This window comes from Melospiza georgiana, chromosome 1 (genome assembly GCF_028018845.1).
Source record: "Melospiza georgiana isolate bMelGeo1 chromosome 1, bMelGeo1.pri, whole genome shotgun sequence".
In the NCBI taxonomy this organism is placed as follows: domain Eukaryota; kingdom Metazoa; phylum Chordata; class Aves; order Passeriformes; family Passerellidae; genus Melospiza; species Melospiza georgiana.
Window position 1 is genome coordinate 93,230,743 of NC_080430.1, and position 24,301 is coordinate 93,255,043.

Sequence of the window (24,301 nt, forward strand, 5' to 3'; positions counted from 1 at the left end):
AAAATGTCTCCTGTAAGAAGCAGAGAAATTCAGATGGTTTTTCACCACTTCAAATTATGTGTATAGTGCTTTCTTGATTGTTAAATTACACTCTAGGCTAGGTCAAGGTATAGAATAATTTTTATTTTCAAGTGGATGGGAATTAGATGATTTAGAAGCATATTACTGGGTATCAGAGAGCAGGTAATTTTATGTTTAAGCTCAACAAAAGGTTTGTATGGGGTGTAAAGGAGGTTTTTATTAAGAAAGGAAGAGCAGGAAATTGGACCTCTTTAGAACAGATTTACCCAATTTCTCTTACTGAAGTCAGTGAGTAGGTTTTCACAAAACCAGTATCAGCTATTGAAGGAAGCACACAATGCACAAGCTAGATCATGATACATTTAGCATTTGTTTTCATTTGAATGCAATTATCTTTCATCCACAGAGGTTTTTCAGCATGTCCTGTAAAAATCTCCTAAGATATGGAAAGACCCACTGCAGGAAATAAAAACAATCTGAGAACATCATGTCCCAAGCTAAAAAAAAGAATAAAATTATACATTATCAAAAATGCAGTATGAGTGTATATATTCTGTTTGTTCATTACTTCATTTTCATATGCAAAATCAGGAAGTTCAGAAGTACAGTTTTATAAACAAAAGTCCCAATCTGAGCAGTTATTGATGTTGTGTTGATGAATTGCCGCTTTTGAACTGGACCCGGCTGAATGATACCTGTAGCTTTCTCTTTGCAACTCTTCTGAAAAGCTTCAGAATGGTAGAGAATGGTTGTTTTGGTAAATGGTAAAGGGTAAAATAGTTGTTTTGTTTTAAGAAATTTAGATATTACATGAGGGACTTAACAAGTAGGTGAAAGGGTCTGTATGTAATATTTCTTTTGGAGATATGTAGGCATTAAGGATAAACACAGCTGTCTCTCAGGGCACTCATCTCTCCAGCATTGCCTGCTGCAACCTTTGGCAATAAAGCATGACAAGGTTGTGTCTGTGCCCTCCCATCCTTTCTCTGTGCCTCCCACCACCTTTGCTGCTGTTCACCAGGCTCAGCATGGTTGCCTGACCTGGCCACTGAGCTGTGTGTCCTACAGCTGTACCTGTGTCAGCCTGCTCTCTGATCTCTCTCTTGTCAGATATCCCAGTCTTGCAAAGTGGTTTTGGTATGTTGAAGGGGTGAGGTGGTCATGTGTCAAAGCTGTGAAAGGATTCAATATTTTCAGGGTAGGAACATGAGCAGAAAAGGACTGTCATTCAATGGCTAGTCCAAAAGAGTCCATGAAGTTTTCATAGTCGCTCCACTGTGCCTCCCACATACACACACAAGAAATACCAGAAAACCCATGATGTGCTGCCTTTGAATGAAACAGCAGCTTCAAAATCTGCAAGAATGGGGGCATTGTGCACAGGAATGCAACAACTCAAGTGATGCAGCAGGTTGTCATGGTCTCAATACCATTGAGACTTCTGGCCTCAATACCAGAAGTGAGAATTGCTTTCCCTATGAATTGTAATAATCCGATCCTTTACAGCTCAGGGTTGAAAAGCACCTGCAGAAACAGTCCATGAATAGGATACATGGGTTATAGAATCTTTTTCATTTAACCAAGAGACTTCCACTTCCAGTAATATATCCACAGGAGTGTGCCAGAAATAATTCAGCAGAGCAAAGGCAAAGCAAGTTGGTGCTGCACATGGAAAACAGAGGTGCTGCCAAGAGCAGTGCTCTCCCCATCAATGGTGTGATTGAAAAGGAGCCAGCGACTCCTCTTGCAGCTAGGCCAGTGCAGAGGGAGATGCAACACAAGCCCTGTTCTGTTCAGCAGCTGTGTTTTCTCCCATGTTCACTTGTGGTACTGCTGCAGTGAGAAATAACATGATCTGGTTAAGTGAAAAGTGATTTAAGCAGGGTGGGCTTAAACCCAAGGCAAACCTTGACTAAAGCTCTGCAATATGAGCCATAAATCCTGAGCCTCTGATGTCTCATCTTCTTCCTGGTACTGGTTCTACTAAAACCGTGGCCAGGACATCTCTACATCTCTGTTCCTTCTAGAAAGCCAGATGGTAACATCATTGAGGAGGATTGTAGCTGGAATTTGAAGGTGCCAGATTTCCAAATACACAAATGCAGATCCAGAGACTGGTCTCACACAAGAAGTGTGATTTCTCATCTCAGATGTGTTTCATATGTTTGTGGCTACTGCTTGCTCATGAGTTTTGACCTTTATTGTCTTACATCCCATGGCTCTTGTTTAAATCAAAGTTAATTAAAACTAGAAACAAGAGATTTGTAACAGATTTTTCTGTACCTACCCAAAACACAGGGAAGCAAGAGAACATTTTCACATCTTTTACTGAAAAGAATTAACAGCACTTGACTTGCATTGAGAGCTCCCAAGAATCTGTACATCCTATTGCAGAAGAAGGAATTGTTTATAAGACAGTGAATAGACAAAACTTGTGCCGAAGTACTTTTTTAGTACAGTTTCGTACTGAGATTCTCAAAATTTGGGTAGTTAAAGATTTATTGTCAAGTATGTAACTGTATAGATTACCAAGAGATTATCATTCTGTCCCAGTCTTTTTGTTTCTTTTTTTTTTTCTTCTGGATATATTTTATGACTTAAATTTCCATCAAATGCTGTAAATATCAAGGGACTGATAGCAGTTACTCAGATGCATATGCACTGAGATTGTACTCACTCACTCACTTCAGGTAAAATTTAAAATCCCTTCTCATACTTTATTCGCTGTGGTTTTGACTTTCAGACTTGTCAGAAATGAAGTTAATGGGACAACTGACTTTTGTAAATTACACTACAACTCTGCTATCAGTTTCAGGGAAAAGCTTTTTAAAATGTTTTTAAACTGCTTTTAGCCTTACCTTCTCCCAGAATTCTGCTTCCTCTCATACTCCAAACTAGCTTCAGCTTTCTTCACCTAACATTGTTTTTAAAACAATGTTTTAACATTGTCTTAGGCAAAAGACAAAAAATTATATTAGAACAGTTAGACACCAATCTCTCTCATTTAAAGCACTACAATTTTTTTACTTTTGATTCCACTTGCAATGAAAAACCCATTACATCCATTTTATACAACAGCTTTCCAAAGTTTTGTGCATCCTATGGGGGTTATTTAATATAATATTTTATGCCCAAAAAATTTTAAAATTTCTACAATTCTTTAGTCTCATACTGCAATATTCATACATGAGAAAAAAATGCATACTTCTGCTTTTCTGTTTTTAATCAGCTCTGCAAGGATTTTTGCCTTATATTGTATTTCACTCCTACAGGCATAAATCCTGTTCTAACAACACTGTGTTGCTGTATGCTATCAATTTGCTGAGCAGAATAGATTCTCTGAAACTAGGAGTCTTTTGTCAAATTTTCTCTTAGTACCTGAAGTATAAGTTTTAATTCTGGAAACTTTTAGAGAAGTGTATTTCATGTTATGCACAAAGACAATGCTGTGCTTATGCATAAACACTTTTGTGCTCTGGCTGAGCTTTGCCACAAAACTTTATTCCAGAGCTGTCTGTCAGGTGTATTATATAACTGCTCTATATTAATTATTAAATCCATTATTATTTGAAGTAATTATAGTTTAATGGCTGTAGCTTTCCATTGCAGGCTTTTTCTCTTAATGCTAGTCTGCTTCCTGTAGCTATTCAAACTCCAGATGAAGAAATAAAAGGAAAAATAAATCTGAATTTAAAATGTAACCACACAATGATGACGTATACCATATTTTAAGAAAATTTTCAAAGCAATCATTAAAGGTAAAATCGATGGGTTTCACTTTAAAACTGTTCTTTGTGTCTTAGACAGTCTTCTACGGCAATTTCTCTGCTTGTAGTAAAATGTTGTTCCTAATTAGTGCTCAAAGGAAATCACTGTTGGACCTTTCTCCTCTTTTTTTAATTCTTTTTCCAGTGGATTAGTACAAAGAGATTACTCAAAACAGGTTAAAACAAATGGAGGTTTGCTGAAGCAGCAGAAAAAAGGAGTTATTCCTCTGGAACTTTGACTTTTAACCAGTTCCAGTTGGAGTGGTTTCTTTGTCTTGAGCATAGGATCAGCTCACAGGTAAAAAAAACCCCAAATCTGACCAAACCAAAATAGTTTTCTTAATGAGTTTTCTTTGCAAAGATTATTATTTTTGAAGGGTTTTCCCCTGTGTAACTTTTAACATCTTTAGATTTTAAAATGAAAAATAATGAAATAGTAGTGGTGATAAATTTTGTAATTCAAGACTAGATTTCATCCTACTAAAATGTACTTTTGGGATACGGTGGAAGTCAAACAACTCTATCAATATGAAAGGTGTGGATCAGGGTCGGCTAAATTCTGAATTGGTCATTATGTTTCAAAACTGCTTTGGTCTCATGCTGATGTACAATTCACCTATATTTACATAAAAGAATGAAAAAGCATAAAATGGAAATTAATAGAGTGAGAAATATCCTTGTAGGGGTCTGTTGGGCAGGGCTACTACACAAAACATTTCAAATGCTGTTGTTTGAAACCCCACCACTCCTGTTTTAGACAGCAGCCTCTCGTGAGTGGGTTCCATCTTCTGGATCTGTCTCTTAGAGCCTGTGAGAAAGAGAGATTTTGAAGAGGAATTTCCCAGCAGCCACGACTACTTGTAAAATGCATCTTTACCCATGGCAGGGGTCTGGAACTAGATGATCTTTAAGGACCCTTCCTATGATTCTAAAACACTGAAATTTGCAGCCAGGCACACACACTTTCCTCACTCACAGAATCATGCAGTTCTTGGGTTAGACAGGCATCCTGGCATTGTGTAACACTGCTTGTTCTCTGACTCCCTAGAGTGCAGTCCCTAATTGTAGCAGTGACAAGCCTGTCCCTTATGGGAACAGAGCGTGCCTCCCTGAGGACAGGGAAATCCAATCTGTGATCCCATGAGACTTTTGCATGGGGAGCTGACTGTCAGGGGAAGGCTAGAGCTGGAAAATCTCAAAGTCTGGCTTTTGATGGCTCTTTGAGTGGCAGCTGTCTTGTTCATCTCTGCAGCAGAAACTGAAACAGTGATATTGCTACTTGGGGGCCTTTGTAGGCTCCCCTATATCTCAGTAAGTGATCACTTGTAGTTGCAGGTTACAGCACAAGTGGGCTTTTTGTTGCTCTAAAGTTTTTCCTGAATTATTCCCCTACAAGTCCTGAGTAAAGTATTTAGAATAAACCAGCCTGGATAACTCAAAACTGCATTTCTTGTACAGGATAAAAACTTTGGCAGCTACTGTACAAATCATAAGACAGGAAAGAGCATAGAATTTGCAGCTTTGTATGAATGCGTTCAGCACTGCCTCAACTCCCTTATTTTCTATCTTAGGATGAGGACAGTGGGAATTCTGCCTTTGGGTTTGACCCTGAATCATGAAGCTCTTCATGAGCTGCAGTGTTTTCACAGGCCACCTGGTGTAATGGCAAGAATGGTTATTCAAGGACATAATGAGTAGCTGAGATCTAACACACATAATATGCACAGCAGCTGCTGCTCTCCTGCGTTTTCAGGCTTGGTAACTGTGAAACTACAACCTTTAAATAACACCCTGTTAACTCTGTAAAACTTTAAGGATGCAGCACATAAGCAAGAAGGCAGAGCATCTTGGTTTAGGGCCTCTCAGCTGGAGCAGAGCAGGCACAGCCTATGGGAGGCTGCTCAGCATGTGCTGAGCCTCCCTTTGCCAGGGGAGGGGAACACAGCCCTGACACAAGGTGAGGGAAGGCTCCAATTATATAATCATAGGTATGCATCCAAATGGGCCAAAATGGAGTTTATGTTTCTTCCCTGCATGGTGTGGGATCACCAGAAAGCAGGCATGCCTTGCTAAGTGAAGGGAAAACAGCCTTGCTGAGGGGTGTGATTGTGGTGCCATCCTTTGGTCAAGCACACATCTTCTGCTCTGGGAGACATTTTTATTTCTGTCGTGTTGTGCACTTCAGTTTGGTTATCATGTAAGTTAGCAAGGGCTAACCAGCCCTCACAAGGAGAAGTGCATCATGCAGCTCCTCCTGTATGTCTGAGCAGCCACTAAAAACAGTGGCAGAGACTTAGCAGCCATGTGCAGGGCAGCTGAAGCTGTCCACAGACCAGGGCTGCTGTCAAACTGTTGTGCTGTGCATCACCACACTGACAACAAAAGCCTCTCTGGGAAAAGGTAACCACATCAGGCTTTTAAGTAACTGATGTGGATTTTTAAATTTGTTTTTTCTACTGCAAAAAATAATTGATATTGCACATTGAATTTAGAATTTTAGTTACCTAAGTAATAGGCTTAGGTAGTTGTAGCAAAACATTTCTTTTGGGCATGCACAAGAAAATCAAATGAAATGCTAGAATATTAAGCATACCAGAGAAGGAAAAGGTCACCTTGATGTCCTTTCTCATTCAATCAGAGTATGTAGCTGGGCTGGAGTCAGGGTCATCCAGGTCCCTGGGGACCCTGTCTTTCCTGTCAGGATGTCTTCTATCACATCATCTCTCATGTTCATATGGAAAGCTTAAGTGCTGAGCTAGCAGATGGAAAACTGGGCTTAGGTCACTGTCTTGGGTGTCTCGATTTTTAAGCTGCATGTGTACTTTACCCTGGTAAGTCAGAAAAGACTGACAGCAGTGCTATCTCAGTTTTTTCTTCCCTAAATGACACTGCTTGGTGGATTTGATTTAAATTAATGAGTAACTTTTGGCAAAACTGAAAAAAAAAAGAACTCTGGTAATTTCAGAATGATTCAAGTCTTTCTTTTGCCAGACTATCCTGATAGTGCACACGGTGCCTATTCAGACTGAGTTTTCAGGACACCAGGGACATAATAATTGCATTTATTCCCCTTGGATAAAAGATGTGGATACACTAATGCTCTGTCATCTTGGGTTTCTTTGGAAACACCAGAGATTTTGAAATGGGTGCAGCACTGCACTCCTGTGGTTTGCTGTCCCTTACCTTTGAATGAGTGCAGTGTCATGGTGTGTTTTGAATTCTGCCTCACAGCCTCTGACATTTCAGTGCTCTGAAATCAAGCTCAGGAGGCAAGAGAACGCGGCCACCGCCTCTCTCACTGCCACCTCCACACCCTGCACGGTCCTGCCTTCAGTTCTCCCTCTCCCAGAGAGATTCTGACAGATGGAGCTGCTGCTGGGCCCTGGGCTGCTGCCAGGGGGGTTCTCTGCACATCGGTGGTATCCGTGTCCAAGCCTGTCACTGCCTGGATGGCCTTTCCAACCTGGGAAGCTCCTGGGAGTTCTCCTGGGAAGTCAGCCCAGGCTTGCACAGGCTGATTCGCTCACACACCCCTGCAGAAAATGGACCAGTGTATGACACAACAAGTAATGAAATTGAGTTATCATTTATTAATAGAGCAAATGTCTTCTCATGACTGCGGCCTGTAGTTTTATATGTACAATGTTATTTCCCACTGTAAATTCTGAGTCAAGAAAAGCCTGCTGGGTTTGGACTCTGCCAGGAAGTAACTCAGGATGATAAATGGTATAAATATCAATTTTTGTAGACCAGGCTGCATTTAGATAAATATTAATATTAAATAAGACATGTATAATTACACCATTTGATTTTAAAGAATAATTTATTTTGGCAAATAAACTCCCAGAATGATGAGGATTTGCATTCTCTGAAAATTTAATAAAATAAATAAAAGACAATGAACAGTAGAACAGAACAACCGTTGGCTAGACTAATATATTGCAGCTTTTGCATATCCATGTATCCTAGAATATAATCATACCATATCCACTTGAATATATATTTTTATCTTTTAATTTACTTACTAGACTCTATTCAAATTACTGACATACATTTCAGATTATACACTGTGTTATCAGTGAAGATTTTATGCTACAATTATTAAATCCAAGAAAAAGTGTGATCTCATGTGCAGCAACCTCATTTCAAATTACCAAGGACTTCATTAAGCATCCTAAGAAACAGGAACTTCTATTCAGAAGAATTAATGTAAGCTCTGTTCATTTGCTTCAGCACAACTGTTGTTATGCTTCATGGATGATCTGCTTTCATTTCTTTATATTTGTTCATACCTTTCTCAGTTTCCTGAATGAAAGCTATAATGATGGTGTTAATAATTCACATTTAAAGAAATAATTGTTTTAAACATAGTCTTTATTTTTTATTTCATTATATAGCTCTTTCTTTGATACTTAATATATAAATATCTAATATCTGTAGGTGTTAAATCCATATGAACTATACTACTAAATTTCTATTCAGAGCTAGAAGTCAGTCTAACAAACCAAGTAAGAGACAGAATTATAATAAGGAAGGTGAAAACAAAGTTTAAAAAGAATCAGTAAAAATAATTTTTGAAAGCTCATAAAAATGCAAATTCTTGAAATTTTTATAGATGAATCTTCTTGGACAGCAAAATTACTAGATCCTTTTATGAACTCAGGTTATTTAATTATATTTTATGGACTACTTACTTGCTTTGTCCTTTTGACAAAATACTATTACTAACACAGTGAAATACACCCAGGGTTAAGACTCCTTAGCTTTTATCCTGACTCTAAGGATGCCCTGATTGGCCTTTGTGTGGTCTGACCTTTCTGTCTGTTTTGCTTTATGGGTGACTGAAAGATTTATAGCCAGAGAACTGGCTGTGAGGAGTTATTATCACTTGTTATATATACTGCTTTCATAACTCAAGATTTCCTGTATGCTGTGTCTATATGTTTCCAAAGCAATGAAATCTAGGATTTCATAAATAAAATACATAAATAAATGAAGGAAATAGCTATGCTGCAGTTAAAGATGGAAGCAGCATTTCTTAGGGCAAAACAAATTTTAAAACTCTAATTACAAGGGTAAAACCTGTCACAATTCAAATCCTTGCAAAGGTAACATGTTTTTCTTCCTTGAGTCTTTCTTTTCTGGCAGCTTCTGCTGAAAAATAATCTTCTATCTGACCTGACATTTTCTTCCTTATTTGAACTGTGATTCTTAATCTCAGCATTTTTGTCTTTAAACAAAGAAATGGTTGCCTGCGAGTGAATGAAAAAGGTTTTGCTCATTCATTATTTATAAGCTTCTATTGTGATTATTTTTTTTTTAATTGGAAACTTTCAACTGGTGTTGGTTATTGCTGATATGTGATAAGGATAACTGAAAAGCTTCTCAGTCCTGTCTAACAAGGATACATTATGAAAGTTAAGATTGCATTAATTTGCTAAGACTTTCTACATGATCCACAACATGAAATGTTTCAGTATTTATTCTGAAGGAAATTAGCTTTCCTGACTGTTAGCTTCATTCATTATTGTAAAGGCATTTGAGACAGCATTTCCAGTTATTTGCTAGATTGTTATTTCATGAAACAGCTTTCAAAACCAGTGAGACAGGTAGGGCAGGTTAGCAGAGACTTTGCAGGCAATTTGCGCAGGATTTAATGAAATATGGGAAGCGTTCTCAGCTTTGGCATCAGTTTTCGGCCTCCAGCTTAAGGTTTTCTCTGTTTGTGTTTGACCAGTCTTCTTTCCCCATGACTTTCTCTCTGAACACTCTTGGCCACAGGATTGCTGTCGCTCAGTGCAGCACATCATCTCTTCAGGAGCCTTCCCAGGAGGCCATGGAGGGAATGAGAAAGAAGACCTAAGACCCGTCAGTGACAAGTGATTGCTAGGTGACTGGCAGTGTAAAGTGTTAAAGGAAAGCATTCACTCTTTAAAAGAGAGTGTGAGCAGAAGCTAAATTGGAGAGAGACAAGCCTCAGGACACCATGATGTAATGTGTCAGAGCACCCTTCACTCGCCGCACTAAACATATCAGCGAGTTGCCAGTAGCTTGCTAATGGTGAGCTTTAAGACAAGTCAGGTGTGTCTTTGAAAGTGTGAGTACTTGTGCAGTGGATGATTTTTCATTCATATCTAGGAGACTGATTTGAAATTTGAGATTAAAATCTGTAGTGGTTTAACCCCAGTCAGCAGCCAAACCCTACAGAGCCACTTGGTCACTTGTCCACCAGCAGGACTGGGGAGAGAATTGGCAGAGTAAAAGCATAGAACTCAGGGGTTGACACAAAGACAAGACACTTTAGTAGGAAAAGCAGAAGCCATGCACACAAGCAAAGCAGAACAAGGAAGAATTCATTCACTACTTCCAGTGGGTAGGCAGCTGCTCAGCCGTTTCCAGGAGAGCACAACCCCATCACATGTAAAGTTTACTTGAGAAGACACATGCTGTCATTTCATCCTCTCCTTCTTCCTTCTTCCCCCACTTTCCATCCTGAGCATGAGGCCATATGGCCTGGAATATCCCTTTGGTCAGTTGAGATCACCTCTCCCAGCTGTGTTTCACCCAACCTCCCATGTACCTTCAGCCCCTTGCCAGGTGTCAGTATGAAAAACAGAAAGGTCTTGACTCCGTATAAGCTCTGCTCAGCAAGAACAAAACCATCTCTGTATTATCAACTCTGTGTCCAGTAGAAATCCAGAACACAGCCCTGTATTAGCCACTGTGAAGAAAATTAACTTTACCCCTGCTGAAATCACCAGAAAATCTTTCCAAATTTTAGAGCCATCCTCTTCAGGTATTTCAGGTGCATATGGACCATGCTTAGTTTCACCTGTTGGCAAATTCTTCCAAAATTCTTCTGAGATCTGATGACTAAGTATTCCCTATAGCTGCCAGCAGTCCTGTTGAGCTGTGATGCATGAATAAGGAGTAATGCTCAGAAACTAAATGGTTCTGTTGTAGAACAAGGTTTAATAATATTGGTTCCTGAGACAGGCTGCTGAGTGCTGATTATGCAGCAAGATTTTCTAAAAGGCTAAGCATCTAATCACTCCCACTGAATTAGGATGGTTAAGCAAAAGGGGCATCTGGAAGACAGTGGGAGAAGGGATTGTTGAACAGAAAAGTTTAAGGGAGTACAGTGATCATTAACTGTGTGGATGAGTAGGAGAGGTTATATAAAAAAAATTTGAAAAGCTTTTCAAGGAGGAGTCATTGGGGCAGCACCTTTTTCAGGCATGGTTTTTCAGAATAAACTAAGACCTAGGTACTTTTTAGTAGCAGAAGTACTTTAGAAGGAACAGGAAAGTAATATTAGATATAGCTTCCAGCTATACGTAATATCATTTTTCTGCTGCTTTTAAATCAAGAACAGCCTGTGTCCTTTAGATGAGAAACTTCTGTGACCCTTAGTTTTCTGGAGAATAGTCCATGCTAAGTTTATTAAATTTACTTTAAAATTTACTTCATATTTGTTGGAAATTGAAAACTCATCACTCGCTCATATTTCTCTTTGTGGTTTGCATGGAATTCTGAGCTTATAAAGAGCTGCAGTGATATAACAGTGTTCTTAGTTGTGTCAAGCTATGGTAAGCTATGATGAGCTTTGAAATCCTTAATCTTCATTTGGAGCCATTTGGTTTAGGCACTGCAATGATGTTAGGACAAACATGTAATTTGGCTTCATTGTAGCACAGACATAGTTTTTGCTTGAGTATATCCAAGCAGACGTACAGAAGTTAATGAATGGATATGAACATCAACATACATATTTTTGAAACTTTTTAGGATATGGTAGTTTTTCAGAGGGGCCTTTATAAGCATAAAGTGTACTGGTGCTTATACTGATATAAACATTTTTGTGTTGGCTTAACTGCATCGCCCTGAGAGTTATTTGCAGTCAGACTGACATAACTGAGGATGCTATTAGCTTAGTTATTAGTTAACTAAGCTATTAGCTTAACAATGAGGGTGTTATTAGATGCAGTGTCATTGAAAGCTAGACAGCATTGTCTACATAGAGGAAGATAAAGGAAATCCATCTGTCCCATCTCTTATGCATTGCAAATGCATTTCTCTCATCCTTAAACACTTTCAGTAGAAACTGTCTTCATGAGGTGTGAATAAGTACACTTACAAAAATGTGGTGAAAATAGAAATTATGACATATAGTGAAAGGAACTGAAACTAAGAATAGTCTCATCTGGAAATTCTCAGTGTAAGTGGATAACAGTCAAACTGACAATCATAATACTGCTGTGCATTTTGGTAAATTTGTTTCATTCAGCTGACATCAGTTGCAGGATTTTTTTCTTTGCTTTTATTCACCAAGAACATGTAACTACCTGATATGCTCTTGAAAAATCCTCTGTACTAACTTTGTGAAATGTGAGCTAATTAATTAAGTGATAGTGAGTCAATTTGTGTGGAGTTGCTTAAAGTGGGCTATAAAATTCTATAATAAAATATGTAGAGAAAAACATTTCAATATACCTGTAAGAGTATCTCATTCTTTGTTGGCAGAAGGCTTTCATCTTGACCATTTAAGTAATCTATTCTGTGGCAATTAATTAACAATAAGAGTTGTTTATAATTCCATGAGAATTATAGGCATAATTTACAGTCACATTTTTCTGGGACAATTTTATCTGGGTTGGTTAGTTTTTATACTTTCCTGTCCCTCTGTGAAAGAACAGCTTCAGATTAAAGTTCTGAAATTTCTCCACTTCTGTCATGGTACTGACAAACATTATCTCACAACCACAGTACATTTTCCCTCATATTTTTTTTCTGCATTCTACTGTGAACTTCAATACAATATCTCTATTAGGATTACAGAAAGATCTAGTTAAAAATAATAGAAGCACTAGAGAAGGAAGCCAACATCATATTCTGAATATTCTGAAAAGCACTTTGTTGGTGTTTCTTTGAAGGAGTTCTACTCTCTCCTGTCCTTTTGTTGTTAAGACTCAGAGGTCTGACAGATATGAGCTACATTATAGAAATACTATACTAAATTTAATAATTCAGAATTTCCAAAGGCAACTGAAGGGAATGGCGCATGGAAAGTGAGACTGCAGTCTCATCCTTAGCTGTATTGACTTGTGCAAGAGAGAAGAGAACCACAGTCCTGCCTTCTTGCTTCCTTTAATTAATATTTGGAAGTGGCTTTGTCATTGACCAGCACGTTTGCTTGAGGATCTGAAAAGCCAGCAGCTGTAGTTGTCCTTGCTGGGAGAAAAAGGATCACAAGAAGCCTTTTTGTGTCTTCCCCTCAGCACCCCTGTAATCACACCATAAAACACATAGTATATCCTTCCTCTCAATAAAAGTACATTTTATTTCTCTCACAGACTAATTTCCACAGTTGTCACTGCTTTAGGATATCAAATATCTTTATGGCTCTTCTTGACTTCAATAAAGTGTGGCATGTCCTCTATGAACTGTCCTTTCCTGTTGGTAAGGGACAAGGTATTGATCATGTGGTTTCCTGGTAGTAAATATTGGTTTTCTTGGCAGTAAATATTGGGGTTTTTAAACTCATTCTTGGGTTTCTAAGTCCACAAATCGTGCCCTTCAGGCTGCTGTGGAAGGTTGTTTCTCTAAATACTGAGGTCCATTCCTACAAGGGTTGGCTCCTGGTACCCAGGCTAGCTAGTTATAGGACAGGCACATTCTCAGCGTTACTTCACCTGTGAAGGAAACCATATAAGAATTTATAAATGTTGAAAATAAATGGCGTCATCTGTCACATGAAATAATCACAGAAAAACTTCCTTAATTTCAGTACTGTAATCAGACATGGGTTTTGTGCATTTTTCTACACCTGTTATGTACTTCCTACATCTCATCTAGCCCCAGTAAATTCTCCATACACAAATGGTTGCCGAGCAATCACTCATTTCCCTTCTCATCAGAGCTATGAAGCTTCAGCCTGTTGCTGTGAAGCTGGGGCTAGACCAACACCAAGGTGTGTGTCATCCCCTTTTGCTGTCAGGACATGCTGTGGACTATCTGGTATCTAATATTCCCACCATTTTTCAATATGCATCCTGATGTTTTTCTCTCTTCTCTCTAGGTTGTGTTTTGATGTTTTAGATCTACAGGTAACAGCTGTCATGCTACAAATACAAATGGAAGTAGATTGGTTCTGGTTTTCGCATTAACCATTTCAGCTTTTAGATGACTACTGGGAATATTTTATTTGTCAGTAATTGATTAGTTTATCTATTTCACAGTGAATGTTTAGTCTGTGACAGAAATTATAAATTTATCTTCACTTCTAAAGTATGTGGTGCCATGTGGATGGGCTTTGTCCAACTGCTGCTGGACACCAGGGGATTTTGCTTTTGCTCCAAACTAGTTTTAGGTCCATCCAAGTGGATCATAGTCATGGGAAAGGCAAATAAGTCTTCAGAACTGCAAACTTCAGCTCTTGATGTGTGTGCAGTAAAAGCCTAGGACCCTCTGTCAGATTTGCAGCCCAGTCTACAACTTCTTGTAGATAATTTAAAAAATATAACAATAGATATAACAGCATAACAATAAAAATAGTAGTTTGTGTTAAGGAAATTTTGCCTCCTGTGAGCTCTCAGATAATTGTGTTAGTCAGACTGTAGGTTTTACTAACATGGAACTAGATGCTCTATTCAGCAGAGCTGAACAAGCAAAATCACTTTGAGTGAGAAAGGAGAAAAGGTTAATGTGGAGCTGTTGGGTGAATTAGTCTTTCCAAGTTTGCCATCTAGCTCAAGATCATCAGCTCCCAAAATCAGTGTCACAAATAGGGTCACGAGCTCGGAATTTAAATGTAAATTGGGTTGTGCATGCCCAGACAGAAAGGCCTGAAAGGAAATTTTTGTCTCTGCTGAGCCAGCTTTTCAAAGAAATCTTTAGCAAGTGGTTAAATCTTTAGCCTGGGGTTTGTAAGTCTCATCAAAATGTAAAAGTTTTAGTGTAAAAATGATAATTCAGTAATTTCATTGCACTTGAAAACCATACCAAAAGCTCAACAAAAATAACAGAAAATAATTGATGCTAGATGTTATCAAAAGTGTGGGATAAATGCATGCCAGAGATCCAGGTAGAGTGGCCAAGGCAGCAAACAAACAAATTCCTCTATCTGCATACTCTGTTCTGTCAGGTACAAGAAGGCCATGGATGTGATGGCAGTCCCAAAATACCAGATGAGGCTAACTGTAAAATTTTAACTCAAGTGCATGTTGGCTTTAATTATATAAGAGTGTGTTTTGCAGTCAGGGCACTAATGAGTTGCTAATTCTCACTCAGAGTAAGAGATTTGATTCCCAGCATATCTGCTAACTGGCCAGCCTGCTCCATACTGGCTGGAGCCTGCCACCATGACTCTCCTGGGAAATACTTCACAGAGAAAGATGTCCTAGTTGTTTAAATGGGAGGGGAATGTGTGACTTAGCTGTGTGTGTTCTCCCAGTAAAAATGTCCTGCATAGTGTGAGCCAGTAAGAAACACTATGATCTTTAAGCTGGAGATGACTGTGTCCAATAGAAATTTCCTGATTATGTAAATGAGTTCTTAAAAATGCTTTACATATCTTTCAAGTACCAGAAATGTTTACTTTAATGATGTTAGCTGTCTGGCATTCTGATTTAATTATTCATGCCTTATTCTTTCATATTTCTTTTCCTTTTGGCACACTGTCAAAAAAGAAAAAATCAGTTAAATAGTTGAGAACATGTGAACTACCGTAAACAATCACTCTTGTTTGTTTCTCTGCAGAACAAAAAGAAGTAAAGGTGGGAGAATACAATGCTGTGGATGACACATTGGTAATAATCAACAACAGCATCAGGTTCCAAGGTAGGAAACAAAACTGGAAAGAGGTACAGGAGTGATACAGATAGCTGTATGTAGCTTGTAAGACTGTGTGCACTTAAAAAACTGTTTTAGAATTTTTAATATCAAATTTGTGACACTGTAGAAAGTAAAAGAGAAAAAAATACTTAAAAAATAGAATTCTGAACAGAAAATTGCAATGTTTTGATATTGTATACTTGGTTTTAATCTCAATGATAGGGCAAAATCAAATTTGTATGTGTGCACAAATGATCTTTGATATTTCAAGAAGCAGGTTCTTCACCAATAAATGATGTTCTATTTCATCCCCATTTCCCACTCCCACAGCTTATCTCACCTGAGGGCTGCTCTCATGTTCTGTGTTTACAGATGTGAGGAGGAGGTAGTTGTTTTTCTTTGGGAGGTGCCTGTTAGGTAGCTAGAAAATAGGTTTTCAAATTACCAAGACTGGCTTTAACATGGCCCATGGGAAACAGGGCCAGAGAGGGTTTTCAGACCAGCAGCACTCTGAAGCTCCACAGCAGGCATATAGCATTTCTTGCTGTATCTCCCTGCCATTTTTAATCCCATGCTGCTCCAATATAACATGGGGACTTTCCTGGCCCTCAAACAGATGGAGTGCAAGCATACCCATGGTTTTAAGAACCCATGGTCATGGCAGCCAGGTGTGAGCTGAAATGAGTTTTAAGGGTGTCTCCTGATGAATATAGGCATATACATTCTTTTCAAAGCTAAATTTTAAGATTTAATCTTGAGCTCTGCTATGGTACAGTTAAGTGAGAGGAAGTGAAGTTGGGTTTGTGAGTTCTGTGTGGTTTTCCCCTGGGATTGGTGAGGTGGATGATCATCAAGCTGTTGTACTATTGTACTCTACTACACCTTTCTCCAATGCCCCAACACCCAAGGTTTGCATGAGCACGGGTGGAGTTTCACTGCAGTGATATAATTCATGGCTACTTGTCCATCTGCTGGAGCTGTCCACCCTTCCTTTTGATCTCCCTTGCTGGACTCAAAAGAGCACAGATACACAAACTTCTCTCACATCTCTGGGGAATGAGGCTTTGGAAATGAAGAGTGCAGAATTTGTCCCCCCTGCCAAAGTCTGGAAGCAGCAGATTATTTTTGCCGCAAGGAGGAACTAATGATGTGGTTTAATATTGATTCAGTCTATTAATTTCCAGAGAATATATGTAGTATGAATCAAGTTACAGGAGAGAGAATTTGTTCATAACTTTTTGCCTTCACAGACAGTACATGATGGGAAAAAGTCTCTGTACAGTCTTTTTTCAGGACAAGACTGCTAAGTCTTTTTCTGACCACTTCTGAAGGTGGTCTTTCCACCCATAACCTGTCTTATGGTATTCTTCAGATGTATTATGTGACTCACAGTGAATCTTTTCCTTTGACTCATCTTAGCTGTTCATTGAGACAGCTGGATATTCAATGTGGAAGACACTGACTTCCAGTCAGTGGAAGCCTAGTAGCTTTAAGTATTTAAAACAGAGAGTCGTAAAAATGTTCCTGTTTAAACCATTGGACAAAATTCCACACCAACAGGATTGAATGGCTAGTGCACAAACAAGTAAATAAATTTTGTTGACTCACTGTGTGTTTATATTTAATAAATACAAACCATCAATGTACTCTGTAGAGTGTAGAAGCAGTAGGGTGAAGCTTTATTTTTTAGTGTCAGTTCTTAAATCAGGTATGTATTTTATTGTTTTTTTGGCTTGCTAATTGTCTAATTTTATGAATTTCCATGGACTGTAAATACATGGAAATTCATAAAATTTGTGGAAGGAAAGAGGAAAATCTCAGGTACTTTTCTCCGATATTAAATCAACAAATGGACCCTTCACTGTCACTTATTTTGTGAGCATCTAAAGGAATTTTTTTTCTGAAAAGTTGGGCATAAAGGCCAAAGGATAGCCAGTTTCCATGGCCTGAATCCTTTCAACTTAACGCTTAAAGATAAAGCTATTTTATTGTGTAAATCCTCAAATATTCTTTTAGTGCAAGGCAGAAGAGTGAATGTAAAGTTTAGCCATGGCAGCTGCTAGTCAGGTACTCGCAGTTCCACTTCTGCAGCCGTGCTGTGAGAGGAGCTGCTCAGCCCTGTGGCCCTTGCAGCCCCTTCGGAGATCTGATGCAAAAGAACAGGCTCAGGAACTGTAGAGCACACAAATCTGTTTCTGAAGGAAGACAGCGATGCAAAAGGCCTTTTGCCAATCTCCTGCACCAAGGAAAAAATTAGTAAGCAGGTGAAATGGAGTGTGGGAAGTCAGAGATGCAGAGCTTTATTGCAGTTGTCGGAAAGTGATTCTCCTCATTAAACCAAGAAGCCTTTAATTAGTTGGAGCTGACTGTCAATGAAGTACAGAGATTTAAACATAGTTTTTAAGTTCAGACATTAAAATCCACATCTGCAAAGTGGATCCGTCCCTATAAAACTTTTGCTATCCATTTTTCCATATTGCTCCCTTCTATAGAATCCTGAGGGCACCAACAACTCTCCCTTCCCTCCTCCCAGAGCTTCCCCCACCATGCCCACAGCCCAGGACCACATTTTAGCCCCAAGGCCATCAATCCCTCTCCAAGTGACACTACACTAAGGCTTATCTCCAGACAGGCTGTTAGAATTTGCTCTGGCAACAACAGTGGGCACAGAAATGAAACTTTCTGTTTTCTACTCATTGCTCTGTCAATTGCTTCAGAAAAGCATAACCTCCTGTTAAAATTTACACTCAAAGTATGCATTTTAGTGTTTATTTACTTTAAAATGAGGCTAGTTAGCATGTATGGGGTTCTGCATTGGAGTATGGTTGTGTCTCTTCTTCCAAAGAGGATATCTGCCTGCCCCAGAAATGCAAATCTTCATGTCAATCAATGTGACTAACATATGTCTGTCAAAGTCAATGACTTCATCAGCTACTGATGTGGTTCACGGTTGCTAAGTGTGCTAATTCAAGGTATAGTACTTAGGTGAGGAAAAGTTTCTTGCAGGAATTCTACACCTGGTTGAACTTTAGCCTTTTTTTTCTTCATGCAATTCTAGGAGTCGAGCCTCCGAAGGACAAAACAATTATACAAGAGGAGCTGCGCAAAATCTCCCTGCCTCTCTACAGCATCCTCTCTGCCCTCACCATCCTGGGAATGATCATGGCCAGTGCTTTCTTGTTCTTTAACATCAAAAACAGAAATCAGAAGTAAGACATTCATGTTACTTCTATCAAAAATTCCTTCGTATTTAATGCTGTGTTTGTAGAACCAGTCATGTAAATATATCTATCTACATATACATGTAAGGAAAATGTGAAACTGTGGAAAGGTGGTATTTTAGAACTATTTAATTAAAATCACTGGGTAATATACTCACATTGAAACAGACTGTATTTAAATTCTTTTATACTTTTTGAAAAGTGTAATTTACTATTTAATGTTTGACTGACTGCTAATAACATTAACCTTAGCTAATTAATCCATCAGTAAAAGAGGAGGTCTTTTTACTAAGCATTCAAAAACCTGAAACAATGCTAAATTATATAAAACAGCAAATACTGTGCATGCCTTTAGATTTCATGGAATTCTAGAAGAGTTGTCTCTTTGCCTGGTTACAAAAAGCTCTTCTTTATTGCTGTAGTAGCCTAGCAGTAACATTTTCCTCTTTAATGCACTATCACCTTTTGTCCATAGACTAATAAAGATGTCCAGTCCCTACATGAACAACCTTATTATCCTTGGAGGGATGCTTTCTTATGCATCTATTTTTCTTTTTGGTCTTGATGGATCCTTCGTCTCCGAAAAGACATTTGAGACTCTTTGCACAGTAAGTAATTCCATATATTCTAGTTCAATTCTTGTTGAATTCAGTCTTACAGGAAACAGAAAATACAAATGGAAAAGTTCAGTAGTTGGATGTGTCACTCCATTAAATCACTGATTCTTGTAGCTCTTTCCTGGGATATTATCTGTGACCAAATTCTAAGACATGTACAAAGCTTCATTATGGTGGTGGTGGTGGTTGTTGTTGTTCTTATTGCTGTTGTCCTTATTGTTATTGGTTTTTTATAAAAAATTTCAAATGCATTGGGATTTAACCTCAGACTGAAAGGGTAGATGTATATTCTTGTTTTGAAATCATATCTAGAAAGATGATTTACTAAAGAAGATTTTTGGGTTTGTGGCAGGACAACTTGTAATACCTGTAAAGCTACTTCTTTATACATTCCATATTATTTTAAACTACATGGCTGCTGCTTCTCTAGATCTCTTTAGTCAGTCTCTTTGGCTGATTCTCCAAAGATTTCTACTGCTATTTTCATGCTGTACTATAAATTCTTGCAAGCCTAGATCCATATAGAATACATTCTAACTAAATCAAAACAAGCAACTCTAAAACCAAATCAAATATGTCCACCTAGAAACTTGTCATAATTGTTTGATGTAATATGCAGTTATTCTGACTTACAGATGTCTTTTCAAAGAAAGGGATGGGATACTCCTTCCAGAAGCAGTACAAAACAGCATTTAAATTTATCCAATATCTTCTCAAAAAATTCTAAGACTGCTTGACCTGTTGCCTAAAATTATCACACTTACTCAGGAGTTACCTTCACTATCATTTTGATTCTTCTTCACATCTCTAGAAAGCTGCAATTCACAGCACCTGTTGTTTTTAAGAGTCTGAATTTCTGACGTCATGGCTAGCAAGAGAGGAATTTTACTTCAAGAGGAAAATTCAAAACATGAAAGTTGGGTACCTAAAGCTAGTTGATGCAAATACATCCCAATATGTCACCTGAAGCCGTCCATACTGATTAGAATCCTTATAGAAGTGAAACACCGTGTGATCTTTTAAGTTAGACCATTTCAAAGCACTGGAGATTCCATAATACATGCCAAGATGGACTAGAAGACATACTATGGGTGAATGTACAAGGACAGTCTTACCTTCCTTAGCTGGGCCTGGACACAAGTGTATTTCAAACACTTAAACTTTAGGAGCTTTAGCAAAGGAGACTTTAGGAAAACTTTAGGAAAGGAGAAGGAAAAAATATCCAGTCTTCCTACAACTAGCGTTCTCATTCTCAGTACAGATAGTAGAAAGAGATGCTTTAAAGATTAAAAAAGGATGATCCTGTTCACCTCTCACAAACTACTTACAATTTTGTGAATACAATGGGGCCAATAGAAAGTGGAAGATGACATAATCCATTTTTTATCCAGGAATTATGTCCTTTTTCATGAAATAGCTGCTGATGGAGCAGAAGTGTCATTAGGAATTCATTGTTGTTTACAATCCCCATTCTTTTCTCATCCTCCATTGCAGAACGATCTAGTGGCATGGGGTGCAATTTTTTAGTCTTGATGTCTGCTCAATCCTGAGGGGCTTGTACCCAGAGCTCCTGAGTTCCATGCCAGGCTGAAGACCATTGTATGACTGGGCTACAACCCTTCTCTGGAAGCAGCCATGCACTGCTGAACAGAAGGAAAGTGGGAACCAGAGGTACTTATCAGCATCTAGCTGTTCTAGGAAACAGATTTCCAACCACATGTAGCTATATAAGACTAAATAAGACTAAATTTGAGTCCTGTTTTACATGTGAAACAGCTCAGCTTTAACTCTGAAAAATGAACCAATGTCCAAAATCCTGTGCCTCTGAGCTAGAACATTTCTTCTGATTTTTCTCTAATCTGCCTCTCAAAATGTAATCGCTGGTCTCATTTTCTAAATGCAACAAAATTTAACTGTGGGCTGCTTATTTTGTCAAATCCTATGTATCTCTTCCTTGTATTCCAATTTGTATCTCTAGCATTATATTAGGTCTCTATGTCTGCCATAGAGGGGTAGATTTTCCCTTGAGTAAAACACTTACTTGACTTAGATGACCAGTAAAAGAAAGGGGTGGGGGAGAATGCTGTGTCCTAAAGGAAAACTTTGATTAAGAAATATCACCTCATGCCTTAAGCAGAGATTAAATGATTTTTTTGTACATAGTTAAATGCTATATAAACAGATCAGAGTCTAAGATTTCTTCTCAGTCTTGGCTTTCCAGGTTTTTAGTCCAGTACAGAAGCATTTCTGATTGTGTTTTCCTGTGCATGGCTACTGATGTATCCTATGAACCCCAGCTCTGTCAGCAATTAATACTACAGTCATAGATGCAACGAATCCTTCAGTAGCCACCCAGTAGGAAGGTTTTTTTCAACATCCTACTCATTAAAACAATTGGTTTTAGTTTTTTCATCCAATTATATTCTTGTAATTGGGATAGCTTATGCTCGTCTTAGATATCATCTCTACATGGCTACCATTCACTGTGGCAATGCACATTTATTGCATCTAGAAAACTCTGAATTAGTGCTGGGAAATTCATAATTATGGGAGGCAGGAGGCAAACACACTAACCTGTTGAATAACTCTTGTCTCTCTCTACTCCTCTCCTCAAAACATCCACCAAGTGCTGGCCACAGAGTATACATTTGGCTCCATGAACATCCCTATTCCTGAGTGGGCAATATGCTTAGTGGTTTCATAAGGTCTGCTTATACTCACAAGTGCTTATAGGATCAGGCCAGGACAAATCTCTCTTCATCATCCATCTCCCTTGAAATGCATGATTTTTTTACTCATTCTAGCCATGAGAGATTAGTTTAAAATTCCCATTTTATTTCAGACTGTGGCTAAATCTCTAAAAAAAAGCAGTTACAATTGAGAACAATCATAAAAAGCCATTGAGGCAAATCATAAGGGTGTAACAACTGTATCTCAGACACAGAGAAGAACCATATGTCAATGAAAGGAGATATTGGAAGGGAAGTAAAAGTTTTCATTCAAGTTTTATAAACACATGCAAAGCTATGAAGCTGTTGTTAGTGTTATCCCCTGTCTCAACCAAGTAATCACCCTCATTGTCGTCTGTGTTTCAGAAGTGATGAGGTCTCACCAGAGTAGCAGTATATACACAGTAGCCAGTGTCTTAATTGGATATGTTACATATGGTCTCTGTTTAATATTGTGACAATTTTTGGCAAACTTATAGAAGGTTCTTAAAACTTCTGTGTTTACAAAGGTGTTCCTACCACAGCAAGGGGATTGCAAATAGGTGATCTTTAAGGTATTTTACGATCCAGGCCATTCTATCATTCTGTCCTCACAAATTCAGGAAACATGGTTTCCAGGTTGTAGGCATTACATTCAACTCTGTTGGATTTGTTTCCTCTAGAGCATGTTATTTGTAGTGCTGTTTGGAGGGTGAAATGCTTTGCTCCATCAGCTCTTTTTTTACTTTTCAACAATTGATGCCTATATGTGGCATAAGCCTAATGCTGTAATATTCCAAGGACACTGACACATGACCCAAAATTACACCAGTAAAACCTGAAAGGTTCAGAGGATTTATTTGCTAAATTGCACTACCACTTTCCACTCTGTAAGGCACTGGGTGTAGGATGAGGTGGTCTATAAGTTATTATGCTGAAACATAGAAACAAGTGTTACATGTAGTTGAGAGTCAGTAAGCACTTTAAACATATAGTAAAATAATTTGCTGAATAAGGGTATTATATTAGTCTTTAAAATTATAAAATGTAGACCCTGTGACAAAGTGATAGAGTGGATAATTGGTTCCTAAACACTCTCATTTTTATCTTGGTATGCCTATTTTCTATGGAAAGGTAATCAAGTAAAATTAAATACATAATAATTCTGTGTTTTCACAGTAAAAACTCATAATAGAAAATGTAACATAATTTAGTTCCATTTCAGAATTAAAGATTAGGTATCATACTTTATAACTCAAATTACATGAAATTAGAATGATCCAGAGAAGCGAGTTCTGAGAAAGTGGTCAGTGTTTTACTGAACCATTAGACAGTGTCTTACTTAATAGCAACTTTATTGGTTGCACAGAAAAAGAAATACAATATTTTATTACGTCCATATGTATGCCAAAGTACAAAGTATTTGAGAGAGATAGAGAGAGAAGGAGAGTGATTTGTCTTTGTTTTTAATCTCAGAACCACTATGGTATCATAGCAAAAAAAAAAAAAAAAAAAAAAGTTAGAAGTAAGGATGTGAAATGAGATGTGATGCCAACTGGAAAAATGCAAGCAAGTGGAAGCATATTTGAAAGCAGTCATTATATGGAAGAGAGAGACTCAAAATTAGCAATGCTAGTGACATATCCTATGAATAGAGTTTAAAGTGACATACTAAATAGAGATACTTAAAGTAGCGAGAATATTAGATAAGATCATAACGTTTAGACTTCTGTAATACACTCCACTGAGAATTTCATGATTTACATTTAAGATGAGTAATGTCTTTCCAAGTTGGTACTGCTACTGAATAAAAAACTACTAGGTCCTGAGGACAACCACTGTCTTCTCTGTTATGCATCTTCCTCAAATAAGTAAATCTAATTGTTAAGTTGGGGCTGAAGATGTTTAAAGTACTCTACGTTGTTCTCACCCATAGTGAGAAAAAAGGCCTCCTTCATTAGGTAGTAGTAGAGTAAACAGCTCTTCTCCTCAGTCTTGGTAGTCTGATGTGCAGCAGGACTTTCTCCTGGGGAGTGTGCTGCATTGGATCATTGCAGGGCTTGGGAAGGGGCAAATGATCTGTATTGAATAATTAAATGTAGGGTTCATGTTTGATAGGAAATACCTATTCTGCA

At 38.1% G+C, this 24,301-nt stretch overlaps 1 protein-coding gene across 1 annotated transcript in view; it reads left to right on the forward strand.

Annotated features, from left to right (window-relative positions):
* Positions 1 to 24,301, forward strand: part of GABBR2 (gamma-aminobutyric acid type B receptor subunit 2) — a 457,024-nt gene that overhangs the window by 279,684 nt on the left and 153,039 nt on the right. The window contains exons 9-11 of the mRNA XM_058039616.1: positions 15,546 to 15,626; positions 18,679 to 18,829; positions 19,317 to 19,449. Coding sequence (XP_057895599.1) covers positions 15,546 to 15,626; positions 18,679 to 18,829; positions 19,317 to 19,449 — 365 coding nt within the window. The remainder of the gene's footprint in view (positions 1 to 15,545; positions 15,627 to 18,678; positions 18,830 to 19,316; positions 19,450 to 24,301) is intronic.